This window comes from Anabrus simplex, chromosome 7, assembly GCF_040414725.1.
Source record: "Anabrus simplex isolate iqAnaSimp1 chromosome 7, ASM4041472v1, whole genome shotgun sequence".
NCBI lineage: Eukaryota > Metazoa > Arthropoda > Insecta > Orthoptera > Tettigoniidae > Anabrus > Anabrus simplex.
Window position 1 is genome coordinate 285,665,072 of NC_090271.1, and position 14,656 is coordinate 285,679,727.

Consider the following 14,656-nt stretch of genomic DNA (forward strand, 5'->3'; position numbering starts at 1 on the left):
CGTTTTTTCTCTTTCTGCTTGTCAGATTTTGCAAATCATCTATCCCTATGCAATTAGTGTTCTCTCAGACAAAATAGTAAGAGCCATTGCCGAACAATCATCTATTGAAGACTTCCACGCCCACTTGCTAGCTAACTTCATTCCAGCAAGGGCAAGGTCCTCACTTATTCAGAACTACTATTATCATGTACAGCGGTTGGTGTTTGTTCTTCATTTTCCTGAAGATCAAATTGTTCAGGCTATTGTAGAAGGTATTTCACCACCTTACAGATCATACTTGTGTTTTGCGTCACGTCCGCAAACCTTCGCCAAGCTAGAGGCTATGGCCGTCTCAGCGGAAGGAGTTAGATACGCCGATACCTTGCGTGTCGCGAAAGAACCCCCTCCATCCTCTAGTAGTTTTCGGCCTCGACCTCGCCGACCCACCACACTCCGTAAATGTTACGCTTGTGGGTCGCCTGACCATCTTCGGAACAAGTGCCCATCAATCAAGTCTAGTGGGACAAGGAATGGAGCAGGGTCATCTCAAGGCTGTTTTAAATGTGGTGCTTTCTCACATATCGCCAAGTATTGCCCAAATTTGAATAGCACCCCCTCCTGCTCAACTGCTGGTGCAACTCCACCAAATCCAATAATAAGTGACTAGTGGCTTCGGCTGAGTCCACTAATCCAGCTTCCCGAGGCTCAGCCCCTTGTAAACATGTCGAAATTTCAGGGAAAACTCAGTCTTCAAATGTACCCTTTGAATGCCCCAGAGAATGTCTTAGGATTGCGGCGGATTCCCCCGCACCTGTGCCTTTTCTTAAAACTGAGTTAAATAATGAGCCTATAACTGCTCTTTTAGATTCAGGCAGTGTTTGTTCTATTATTTCGGCTGAATGGTATTCGAAATTGAAATCTGTTTGTAAGCTTCCTGACTATTGTTCGCCTTCGGTTCAATATGTTTCGGCTAATTCATCTCCATTAGAAATTCTAGGCTCCTTAAATGTCAAAATTCGTATTCCTAAATTTACTTGGAAAGTTAAATTGTTTGTGGCTAAGCATTTGTCTTGCCCCATTATATTGGGAGCTGACTTCATTTCTCACACTGGCCTTGTGCTCGATCTTCAGAGTAGGTCGTGCACTTTCAAATTTGCGTCTAATTGTAAAATCCCCTTATTGCAATGTAATTCTGCATCAGGTTCATCTATTTCGCCTACCCAGGATGAGATGTTGCTAGACCTTAGACATCTACCTGAGGAGCAGGCTGATAGTATTCGTAAGCTGTGTCAGTCGTTTCCAGAGGTGTTCTCTGATACTCTTGGTGTTACTGACCTAATCGAATACAAAATTGAGGTCACGGATTCGATTCCTGTCCGTTTTCCACCTTAGCCTAAAATGAAGGCTCTGAAAGAAATCATTGATCAAATGTTAAAGGATGGTATTATTCGGCCCTCTAAGTCGGCGTATTCTTCACCTATTTTTCTAGTCCCGAAACCCCAAGGTGGCTTCAGGCCTGTCATTGACTATAGCGCTCTCAATCGGAAGGTGGTGTTACAATTTGTGCCCCTTCCTGACCTTCATTCTTGTTTTTCATGGTTTCGTAAAGCTAAGTTCTTCACCATCTTGGATTTGAATCAGGCCTATAATCAAATTCCCCTGGCTGAAGAGTCTAAACATCTTACAGCGTTTGCCACGGATTGGAATCTGTATGAATACAACCGCGTGCCTTTCGGGCTCCCCACCGGAGCAGCTGTGCTTACGAGGCTACTAGATAGGGTCTTCTCCAACATCAAATTTGAGTACTTGTACCACTATCTTGATGATGTCGTCGTATTTTCGGAGACTTTCGAAGAACATCTAGATTATCTGCAAGAAGTTCTCAATCGCCTTCGTAAGGCTGGGTTAACTGTGAAGTTGTCCAAGGTTGCCTTCGCTAAGCCCTCCATATCATTCCTAGGGCATATTGTGTCGCCTGATGGTGTTGCAGTCGATCGTTCTAGAACACAGGCCATCCGTGATTTTAAACCTCCCAAGGACATCAAAGGTATCGCCAGGTTCATTGGTATGGTGAATTTCTTCAGGAAGTTTATTCCTAACTTCGCTAATAGAGCGGCGCCCTTGAACCTTCTTCGTAGGAAAGGCATCAAATTTGAGTGGGGACCTTCTCAACAAGCCGCTTTTGAAGATCTTAAATTAGCTCTGTGTTATGCCCCTGTTCTGGCTATGCCCGATTTCTCCAAAAGATTCATCGTCCAAACCGACGCGTCGTCGTCGGCAATAGCTGCAGTCCTTCTTCAAGAGACTGAACTAGGGAGGCGACCCATCGCCTATGCCTCTAGGACTCTATCGGCTCAAGAAGCCAAGTATTCCATCTATGAGCTCGAGGGTTTGGCAGTCTTATTTGCCTTAGAAAAGTTCCGTCTCTATCTGGAACATGTCAAATTCGACTTGGAGACGGATAATCAAGCCCTAAGCTGGGTCTAAGGTAGGCCGTGTCGTACTGGTCGTATAGCCCGGTGGGCTATCCGAATTTCGGCATTCCAATTTGACATTAGGCATATCAGAGGTACTGAAAATGTTGTCGCAGACGGACTCAGCCGTATGTTTTCCAACGACGTCGAGACTCATGAACCGGTCGATAGTTCATCACCTCCCGAGTCCATACTATCTGAGGTTAATGCCATCTTAACAGATGCTCCCATGCTCTTTAGGGACCTTGAGAAATATCAACGTGAAGATCCGACGCTGGCTCCGATCATGGAAACCCTTTCTTCTGGGGAACATGTTGTCCCTTATGTACTGAGGAATGGTGTTTTATGTTGCCCTTCGAGGCATGATAAGATGATGAAAGTTGTAGTTCCAGCTATTCTTGTACCAATGATCTTCAAGTACTATCATGAGACCCCATTAGGGGGGCATTTAGGCATCTTCAAAACCCGTGAAAAGATCCGGGAAATGTTTATCTGGAAGGGTATGGACGGTGAAATTCGTGAACTAGTAAAGGCTTGTAAATCCTGCCTGCTTAGTAAACCCACTATGTCTACCAAAGTAGGCCTTTTGTCTTCTCATCAAGCGTCGCGCCCAATGGAACGCCTGTATACTGATTATGTAGGACCCTTCCCCCAGTCAAAGGGAAATGCCAACAAGTTCATCTTTGTATGTGTAGATGGTTTTACTAGATTTTCCTGGTTATTTCCAACTAAGCTGGCTACCGCTCAGTCCACCATTACTTGTTTAAATTCAATCTTTGCTTCTTTCGGTCCGTGTCAATATATTGTGTCTGACAATGCCAAGGCTTTCACATGTAATCTATTTCGTCAATTCTGTTTTGATCTGTCCATATCTCATGTGACTACTTCTGCTTATTATCCCCAACCATCTCTTGCCGAAAGAGTCAATCGTAATCTCAGGTCGGCCCTTATTGCCTGTCATCATGAAGATCATTCTAGGTGGGACACGTCCCTGCATTGGTTAGCTTTTGCTTTGAACTCGGCTGTTCATGAATCACATAAATTTACTCCAGCTTCGTTGATGTTCAAGTTTGTTCCCAACTCGCCGCTCTCTAACCTCTGGTCTTTGAGTGATATTCTACCTGAGACAATAGATCCAGATAACATTAAAGATCTTTGGAAGAAGGCTAAAGCCAATCTTAAAGTGTCTCATGAAAAGGTTAGGGAAAGATATGGTCGTGGACGGAGACCCACCCATTTGAAGGTAGGTGACCAGCTGATGGTCAAGAATTTTGTTCCCGCGGGCAAGCTTGCCCCCAGATTTCATGGGCCGTGCATAATTCTAGATTTTCTTACGCCGGTCACATTGTTATTAAGCAATCCAGCCACTGAGAGATTATTTAGGGTTCACCTGTCACAGGTGAAACCGGTGTAATTTCTGTGCTAACTTGCTTCATATAATTTTGAAAGAAATATGAAGGTTATATTTTTTGGGGGGGGTTTTCTTTTTAGGCCTTCTGCCCTTGGAATCTGTTTCCTCGTATGTAAGCATTTTTGTAAAACCTTCCCCGAACCGTTAAACTGCCATCCTGTCCTTGCCATGGCCATTACCATGCTCCCGTCTCCTGCTAACATAAAACTGTGGCTTATTGGAATGAAATAAATATCTCGACACCGCTGGCCCCTCAACCTCGCCACAAAGACTGTACCCTAAAATAATTATGGTCCAACAAAATTCTGCCGCCGAGCTTTAATGTTTCAGTGCCCCCGCAGCAGCACGGCGCCGTACCGCCACTGAGGTGGGGTATGGGCCCGCCCCTCTCCAGTGAGGCCAACCAGGGTACGGCGAGCCGGAGTCCTCCTCCCGGCCAAGGCTGATGTGCGGTGCACAACCTGCAACTTGCCCGCGACCTGTATGTTCGCCGCGGGCGCAGCGTGCTTCAACTCCACTACTCCTCTCATAGTGCGGGCGAGCGGTATCTCAGGGTACTTGAGGGGTCCGAGCGGCCTCCTCTGGACACAAGCAGCGGCAGCTGTGCTGGCCGTCAAACTTAATCAACATTGAATGTAATTAATCAGCTCCATGGACATTACCTACATTTTTGGATTCAACTGCAATATCTGGTGGACTAAGAAAATTTTTCCTCACTTTTAAAAACTAAAAGTTTCCTTCTGAATTCAACTTCTACAAGCATAAAGACTTTACATCTAAAGTAACTACAAAGTATTTTGAAACTGGATCCAATCATTTAAGAAAATTTGGTTGTAAAGACTTCTGCAATTAACTTCTATATCAACATCATAACTTGGACCTTATTTTAAAACAAAACTTTATGTTCCTCTGTGTTACCCCTTGGAGGGACTTTTGGGGGAGTGAGGTCTGTACCGGGTGGTACACCTCCACGCCGCTAATTCAAACTTTGCACCAGTTAAAATTCCTCTACTGGAGGAAGCCTGAACTTTAACTTCCATATTAATTCAACGATTTCTCAGAAGATGTCATTACTATAAATTTTGAAGTGTTCTGAACTATGTCAGTTTCGATTCATTTTTGTTTTATCTGTAGCAAGAAGTGTGAACATTCTCTTCTAGAGGACACTACTTAAGAACTACAATTGTGCACCCTAGTGCAAAGTGAAGGAACCTTTTTTTTTTGAAGAAATTTAGTACTTATAAGTTTGTTCTTTATTAAATTTCTTTCTGCCAGTTTTGAATTTGACCAATAAGGAATTTCTGTAATTAATTTTCCACCAATAAGGTGTTTCTTTTTCATCTGGTGTAGTAGTTTTTGCCATTAACCAGTAAAATGCTTGTGGGCGGGTGTTATCATTCACGAAACGCCTCGAACTTTCCGCGAGGGTATATAAACTGCTGATTTTCGGGTCTCTGCGCCACTTCAGTAACATCTATCAGTGTGTAAATTATGTAGCAGGGGGCGGGTAGCACCTCTTTCTTCGGGCAGCGGTTCATCAATAAGGTAATGGCCTTTTAATAACTTATTTCTTGCTAGCTCAGCAGTTTAACCCTCGAGGCGGGTTCGAAACCGTTTCCATGTAACCTTCCTCTAAAATGTAAAAGACTCTTGATTTAAATTCTGTCTTTTTAAACTACAAATTGGGATAGAGAGTGCCTAACCCTCTCGAGCTCCCACTCATGTCTACGTTTTCATAACTGTTTCCCTTCTATTCGTAATGTCATAAAGTTTTCTATCGTGTCACCTCCGTAGAATGGGATTAGCCCTTGCATAAGTGGCCTAGGGCCAAATTAGGTTTTAATAAAATGTATTAGGAGTGCAGTTTCGCCTCCTCTCAAGTTGGTATTTTGGAGGCCATGTAATTGACCTGTTTCTGTACTTAATAGGCCTCAGTAGGTTGGGTATTTTTACCCCTGTTTTAATGTACTTGGAGGACAGCTTGAAAGTAGAGTTTGGTGTGGCCTTTGATAGGCTTGAACTTTGAGAGCGAGTTGCTCTTTCTTAAAATTTGGTTTCTGTATGCCTCGAGGAGGCTTTACCGTGTAAAGGGGAGCAAGTGCTCCTAGGCATGATTGGGGTTTTCTGCCCCTTTGTTGAACCTTGTATATAAGTAAATTTGGGCTTATTGCTCAAGATTTGTGTGTCTGGCCCTCGGAGCCCAAATCCTGTAGCAACTGTAATTGTACATTCTCGATTTGTTGCTAGGCTACTGAGTACCTGTTATATTTGTTATTTCTTGATCTTGAAAAGAAAATATAACCTTGTTAAATTAACTTTAATTTCGTATTTTGAGACCTGTTCACCCCAGCACCTTCTTTCACCTCTGCACATCCACAATACTCCGTAACAACAACAACAACAACAACAACAACAACAACAACAATAATAATAATAATAATAATAATAATAATAATAATAATAATAATAATAATAATAATAATAATAATTGCATTATTTACCCATGGGTTAAAGAATATTGTTTCCAAGTTATATTAGTCTATCACTCTGTACAGTCATTTCATTCCTGCCATGCCACTATATTTTACCATTTCAGGTGTAATATCATCCATTCCTGCTGTTTTATGACAGTGGAGTTTATTTACCATCCTTTTCACTTTAAGCTCAGTTTCATTATCATTGTCCTCCTCCCCACAAGCTCATTTATTTAAAATGATTCTCTGAAGGGTACCTTAATTGAATTTCTCCAGTTACAAATATTATATTCAAGCTCTCTAGGTCTTTTCAGTCACAAAATTATCAGCATTTCGTCCCAGTATAGCAAAGGGCTCATGAGTTATCTATTTATTTTTGTGTGTATTAACATACAGTAGAACCTGGTGTCAGCTGGAAAAGGAAAAATGATAACGATTATTAATGTACTGTGTAAAGGATGTTATGTTCAATGGGAGAGAGAAATTGCTACTGTAAAACAAAAGGTTATTGGAAGATTAGTTTCATAAATATTTGTGTAAAATAAAAATATATATTTTACAAGTATTTTCTTCAGAAAATGTGAATACCGAATGAACCTTGATTATGAGATTCCATAAACTACATTTTAAAGATTTTCAAAATATTCTTTCCACCTCTCCAGTGATTCTCTGGAATCTATCATTAGTTCATCTGATTTACCCAAAACACTATTCAACTCCTTTTTTCCCTCCTTACCTAAGATGATTTATTACTGTCCAGAAAGGTTTCCCTGCTGCTTGACCTAGCATTTCCAGGCTATTACCAAAATCTTCACAAGACTTCTTCTTGAATTCAACTACTATTTGTTTCGCTCTGTTTCTTTCCTCTACATAAAATTCCGTCAGCATCGGTTCTTGTTTGGAGCCATTAATGATACGTCGTCTTTTTACATTTACAAGCTGCTCTCACTATCGCTCCACCAAGAAGTTTGCTTTTTTCCATCTTTACACACAGTTGTTCCTAGGCATTCCATTGCTGTTTATACTACAGCATTCCTGTATGCCGTCCATTCTCTTTCTATATCCTGAACCTGCTTGCTGTTCATTGTTTGAAACTTTTCACTAATCATATCCATATACTTCCGTCTAATTTTCTCATTCAGGAGATTTTCTTCCCTTATTCGTCTGCAGACAGACTTTACTTTGTCCTTCCCAGGCCTAGAGATACTTATTTCACTACAGATCAGATAGTCGTCTGCATCATCAAAAAATCCCTAGAATACCTGCACATTACAATTAAAATTATAATTAAAAGTACAATAGTTCCACCTTTTCAATACAAATTCGAGTAAAGTGGGTTACTTTACAGAAGAAACATTTATAAGTGAGGAAAAGCTTTAATTTTAATTGTAATGACAGTTCAATACAGACCGTTCACAATGAAATTTATATCTCTTAATGATACAGCCTACCTTTATTTATGTTTTTTCTGTAAAGTAACCCACTTTACTTGAATTTGTACAGAAAAAGTGGAACTATTATACTTTTAATTTTAATATTAATTGTAATCACAGTTCACTACGGACCATTCACAATGAAATTTCTTAATACCCGCACATTCCTAACAAATTTTCTGAATTCAAAGTCAGTTACAATATAATCTATTATGGATCTGCCTCCTTACCCTCTCAAGTGTAGCCGTGAACAACCTTATGCTTGAAGGATGTCAAAGCTTTTGAGTCCTCAAACATCACCTTTATCATGTTCACAATTTCTGGGCTGATTATCTTATTCCTTAAAGCCTCCTCCTGGGATATGCTTGCTGAGAATCATAGACTTTGGTGCCACATTGTTTCTACATCAGTTACGATGTTTCAAGAGGAACACAGCAACATGAAGAGGATAAACAAGCCTGGAGGCAAGTAACTAATCTCATCCGTTCTGTGTGATTTGTGTGGATGTATGTCCATTGGGCTACTAAGTCATATGAAACACTCACAAAGTATTGTGAGTGTGAACTGAAGAATATGTTTACTCAGATAAGAGTTGTAGTCTTCACCACCACCACCACAAATGGGTCATGTAGGACCATGTAGAATGAACATTTTCTAGCCTTTCTTTTAGGCCAATATTCTTTCATTAGCAACAAGCAAGTGTGTTTTCATCGCTGGGTAGCCTTGTTCTTTAAAAATGTGTGGATTTTGTGAGTTAATCTGTTTGAGCCCATTCTTTCTAAGTGCCGAATTAATTGGATTCTTTGCATGCACATTGTGTCTGATTTTGGAATTTTTTTTAAAAATATATATTTCTGTATTAGGCTTCGGATAACGTACTCTATTTTTGATTCTTGGTCCTAGGATTTTTCTCATTATATTACATTCCTTCATTTCTATTTGCCTTGTTAGTGTATTATGTTGGATGATAAGTGTCTCAGATTCATAGAGAGCTTCAGGTTTAATTACTATTGTATAGTCTAAGGGTAGCAAGAAGGGAATTGGAAAGAAAATTTAAGGGAAAGAGACCAGTTGGAAGACCGAGAAGGTGGATGGGTCAGATTTGGAAGGACATTAGAGAAGCTGGATTGGATGTGGCGGAAGTAATGGAGCAGGAAAAGTGGAAGGGCAGAAAGGAGTGGAGGAGGCTTGTTAACCACACCTGGGTGACTGGAGTGGGACATCGATGATTGAGCGTAAGATTTTGTATCTCTAGGAGAGACTATTTTGGTTGTAAATATATTTTGTAACTGAAAAACAGTCTCCATTTTTGGAAGTTTAGATTAAGTAGATTTCTTTTTGTTACAATTTGCAGTAATCCATTCACCTAAATATTTAAATTATTTCAGTCAAAAGGTGGTGGTGATTGTTTTAAGAAGTAAAATGGGCAACTGTCCTCAAACACAGTATCTCAAACTTTTCCAATGAAACTTGGAAAATTCTTTACTACACTTCCCATGAAACTTGCAATCATCTCAGTGAGTATTTCATCTCACAAAGAATATTCCCTAACCATACAAACTAACTGGTAAGTTAAGGATTCAAACTAAAGCAATTTCAAATTATTTCAACACATGCCCTGCAAGCAGTTAAATGTTCTGATAACAGTTATCACTGGTTTGATCCTGATAACTTTTGTCTTAGAAATGACTGCTTTAAAAGAAGCTATCTCATAAAGCCATTTCTTTCTATATATACTGTAGTACTTACTTAGACATTTTGTACAGTTGTGTTGCCTTCTGTTTCTCTGGCTCCAAATGAAGTATTTCTGAAACAAAATTATACTATTAGCCATTATTAAGTAACAAATAACAGGTCAAATGAAATTAACATAGCATGTTTCAACAGTATAGGAATGAAAGGCATTTACTTGTTAACCTCAAGAACAAAAATCCAACATCGTACAATAGGGTCCTTGGTCATTTATACGTGTGTAACAACTCTGGAAATTAAGAGAGATATGATCAAAAGTATCCAGACACCTGCTCAAAACTAGCATCTAAGTGGTTACAGCTCAAATTCTGCAAAGGGAGATTAACTGGTGTTGGAAGTCTCCGAGGGAACGGCAGACCATTTTTCTTTCAGCAATATACCCCGAGCGGCACGAAAAACGCAACACTTCAATTTCTTTCAAAAACTGAAATTTATTCTAAATTTATGACACTAATCCACCATCTTTGATGGAATAGTGTGGTACGGTCCCATCTAACGGTCTAACAATGAAAAGAAAAGACAATTATAAACAAATTGAACAAATTAAGTGAGAGATGCACATTTCAAGGAAATTTTGAGTAAGCTCATAGAGCTCATAAAGCTCTGTTTTAATGTTACACATTTCACACTTTCACTTCACAGACCTCGGAGACTATCTCGGGGACCTCTGTTCGCATCTTCAAAAGCGTGTATTGCCACCTCTTGCAGCAATGACGGCATTCAACCTTTCAGGCATGCTCCTGATTAATGCGGTCATGTTCTGTTGAGGAATCATCTCCCATACTTCCAGGAGGGTGTTCCGTAGGGTCTCTGGATAGCGCTGACGGACTCTTCCCCCCAGCTGGTCCCAAACATTCTCAATGGGATTCAAATCTGGGTTTCGAGTAGGCCAAACCATAGCATGAATCTCTGTTTCATCCAAGAACTGTTGCACAATTCTCGCAACATGTGGGCGTGCATTGTCTTGTATTAGTGTAAAACCATCACCAATAAACGGAGCAAAAGGCACAACATGCTCCAGAAGGATTTCCTCCACATACCGATGTGCGGTAAGGCTCCCATGCTCCACGAAGACTAAATCCGTCCTTGCAGCTGTATTCATTCCTGCCCACACCATCACAGAACCACCGTGAAAAGGCGCCCTGGATGAGAACGTGCAAGGGGAATACCTTTCCCCTGGCCTTCTCCAGACCCTCTCTCTTCTGTCAGGTGATCGGAGGCCAAATCGCGACTCGTCGGTGAACAACACTTGATCCCATTGTTGTACTGTCCAGCCAAGATCTTCCCTTGCGAAACGCAGTCGAGCTATGCGATGCTCTCTGGTGAGTTCCGGTCCTGTAGCAGGTCTTCTGGACTGAAGATTGGCTTCTTCCAGTCTTCTTCGAACGGTTCTCTCACTAACATTGACCCCTCGAACTTGGTGGAGTCGATTTCCTGCTTCAATAGCGGTGGTGTGACTGTTGCGGAGAACTTGAAGTTGTAAGAATCGGTCATCTTTCTCAGATGTTGCTCTTCTCGGGCCTGATCCTTCTCTCCTTGCAAAGCCTCCAGTTTCCCTGTACCTTCGTACGGTTCTGGAAACTGTAGAAGGTGTAGTACTCAACACTTTTGCAACGTAATGCATGCTGCGACCATCTTCCACCAAAGCAACCGCTTTCGCAGCTTGTTCAGGGCTTAACGGCATGTTTACTCCAGAAAGCTGATTAAGACAATCACAGAAAGATCCTACAGACACGTGTAATTGAAAGGGGAACAATTAAAGGTACAATAATAAGCTCTACAAGAGCGGGAAAACATTATTGGCTCACATCCAGCGATGTGTTTTCCAGGTTGCACGGGAAAAAACAATCAAGGCTAGTGCAATAACCAATCAACATTTCATCATTTATTCGCAAAGCAACGCCAATAGCATAGCCCGTCTAAAAACAATGGTTGAAGTTCTTCACTTTGTTTAAATAGATAATTACACATCATTTATTGGGTGTTGTGTTTTTCGTGCCGCTCAGTGTAGTTAGTGATGTGGGTCACTAGGGTCCAGAGCAAAGATGCCATTTTAGTTTATCACAGATGTTTAAAAGGATTGAGGGCAGAGCTTGGGGCTGGCCAGTCCATTTCAGAAACCTTATTGTGTACAAGCATCCCATAAACAGACCTACCTTGAGGCAGGGAACATTTTCATGCTGAAACAGTTATCACCTCCAAACTGGCTTTCTCTGTACAACATGCAGCTGGTCAAAATGTCTTTATATCTTTCGATCTTAAACTTAATTGCAGTATTACAAGAGGACCAAGTCACTTTTATCCCCTAACGGCGTACTAACACATCTAAGGTTTTATGTAATGGAAGGATGGGAAAGTGCTAGGATTTAGAAGGTAGCGGCTGTGGAATTAAGGTACAGCTCCAGCATTTGCCTGGTTTGAAAATGAGAAATCACAGTAAACCATATTCAGGGCTGCCAATCGTGGGATTCAAACCCATTATCTCTTAAACGCACATCCACAGAGGACCAAGTAACCTCCCTGAAAAACATCCCAAAACTGTCATTGCACCTCCGCAAAACTTTACTGTGGGCACTGTAAAGGCCAGCACATATTGTTTGCCTGACATTGGCCACACAACAAAAACAAATTTCTCATCTGACTCCCACATGGTAGAGCACGATTCTCTTCTTCCTGATACGTTTCTGCTTATGCAGGTAGTTCACAGAGCCTCTTCCAATCTTCTCTTTACCGAGCTTGATAGCTGCAGTCGCTTAAGTGCGGCCAGTATCCAGTATTCGGGAGATAGTGGGTTCGAACCCCAATGTCGGCAGCCCTGAAGATGGTTTTCCGTGGTTTCCCATTTTCACACCAGGCAAATGCTGAGGCTGTACCTTAATTAAGGCCACAGCCACTTCCTTCCCATTCCTAGCCCTTTCCTGTCCCCTCGTCACCATAAGAACTATCTGTGTCGGCGCGACGTAAAGCAACTTGCAAAAAATATATATATATATTTTTCCCACATTCTATCATTCATCACTGTTTGCCACTGTAGTCCTCTCTGATTTATGTCGTCCTCCACCTGATCCCTCCATCTTGTTCATGGTCTTCCAACAGGTCTTCTTCCAGATTCTGTCCATTCCAGAGCTCTTCTTGGTAATCTTTCCTGTCCCATTCTTTTGACATGGCCAAACCATTTCAGCCTATTTCTCTCCATAGTTTCTTGGAGAGGGTTGATCTTTAGCGTGCTTTGTATGGTTTAATTTCTTATCTTGTTCCTCCTCCTAACCAAGATCTCTCGCAGAAAGCACATCTCTGTCACTTGTAATCTAATCACATTTTATTTTTTTATTTTTTTGTGCAAGTCCATTCTGATCCATAGCTCAATATTGGCATATAATATGATTTATATATCATGATTTTTGCTTTGGTAGGTACTTTCCAATTTCTAATTATGTCTGATACACAGTAATAAAATTTTGGGCAATTTCCTATCCTCTCCGAAATAACTTCCTTGATGTTTCCTTTCCCAGTTAGCTTACTTCCTAGGTATTTAAAAGCATCTACTTCTTTAAGAACTTTTCTATTACACTTAACATACTTCATTTTTTTGTTTTTACTGATTTTCATTACCTCACTTTTCGTTAAACTTATTTCCCTGCCTGCTTCTTCAATTGCCCTCTGCCAGGTATTTAGTTCTTCCAATTTTTGTTCATTTTCTTCCCATATCATTACATCATCTATATATGTTATGACTGTCATATCATTTGCTGTTGACCCTTGGCAAACTTTCCACATAATGTTGTCCATCACTATATTAAAGAGCACTGGTGAAAGTACAATCAATCAATCAATCAATCAATCAATCAATCAATACTGATCTGCATTTAGGGCAGTCGCCCAGGTGGCAGATTCCCTATCTGTTGCTTTCCTAGCCTTTTCCGAAATGATTTCAAAGAAATTGTAAATTTATTGAACATCTCCCTTGGTAAGTTATTCCAATCCCTAACTCCCCTTCCTATAAATGAATATTTGCCCCAGTTTGTCCTCTTGAATTCCAACTTTATCTTCATATTGTGATCTTTCCTACTTTTATAGACGCCATTCAAACCTATTCGTCTACTAATGTCATTCTACGCCATCTCTCCACTGATAGCTCGGAACATACCACTTAGTCGAGCAGCTCCTCTTCTTTCTCTCAATTCTTCCCAACCCAAACATTGCAACATTTTTGTAACGCTACTCTTTTGTCGGAAATCACCCAGAACAAATCGAGCTGCTTTTCTTTGGATTTTTTCCAGTTCTTGAATCAGGTAATCCTGGTGAGGGTCCCATACACTGGAACCATACTCTAGTTGGGGTCTTACCAGAGACTTATATGCACTCTCCTTTACATCCTTACTACAACCCCTAAACACCCTCATAACCATGTGCAGAGATCGGTACCCTTTATTTACAATCCCATTTATGTGATTACCCCAGTGAAGATCTTTCCTTATATTAACACCTAGATACTTACAATGATCCCCAAAAGGAACTTTCACCCCATCAACACAGTAATTAAAACTGAGAGGACTTTTCCTATTTGTGAAACTCACAACCTGACTTTTAGCCCCGTTTATCAACATACCATTGCCTGCTGTCCATCTCACAATATTTTCGAGGTCACGTTGCAGTTGCTCACAATCTTGTAACTTATTTATCACTCTATAGAGAATAACATCATCTGCAAAAAGCCTTACCTCCGATTCCACTCCTTTACTCATATCGTTTATATATATATATAAGAAAACAAAGGTCCGATAACACTGCCCTGAGGAACTCCCCTCTCAACTATTACAGGGTCAGACAAAGCTTCACCTACTCTAACTCTCTGAGATCTATTTTCTAGAAATATAGCAACCCATTCAGTCACTCTTTTGTCTAGTCCAATTGCACTCATTTTTGCCAGTAGTCTCCCATGATCCACCCTATCAAATGCTTTAGACATGTCAATCGCGATACAGTCCATTTGACCTCCAGAATCCAAGATATCTGCTATATCTTGCTGGAATCCTACAAGTTGAGCTTCAGTGGAATAACCTTTCCTAAAACCGAATTGCCTTCTATCGAACCAGTTATTAATTTCACAAACATGCCTAATATAATCAGAAG

At 40.7% G+C, this 14,656-nt stretch overlaps 1 protein-coding gene across 2 annotated transcripts in view; it reads right to left on the reverse strand.

Moving 5' to 3' along the window:
* Tmem63 (transmembrane protein 63) overlaps nt 1–14,656 on the reverse strand; it is a 264,066-nt gene that overhangs the window by 226,537 nt on the left and 22,873 nt on the right. For both annotated transcript variants that reach the window (XM_067151701.2, XM_067151702.2), the window contains exon 2: nt 9,521–9,578. In XM_067151701.2, coding sequence (XP_067007802.2) covers nt 9,521–9,528 — 8 coding nt within the window. In that variant the 5' untranslated portion in view covers nt 9,529–9,578. The remainder of the gene's footprint in view (nt 1–9,520; nt 9,579–14,656) is intronic.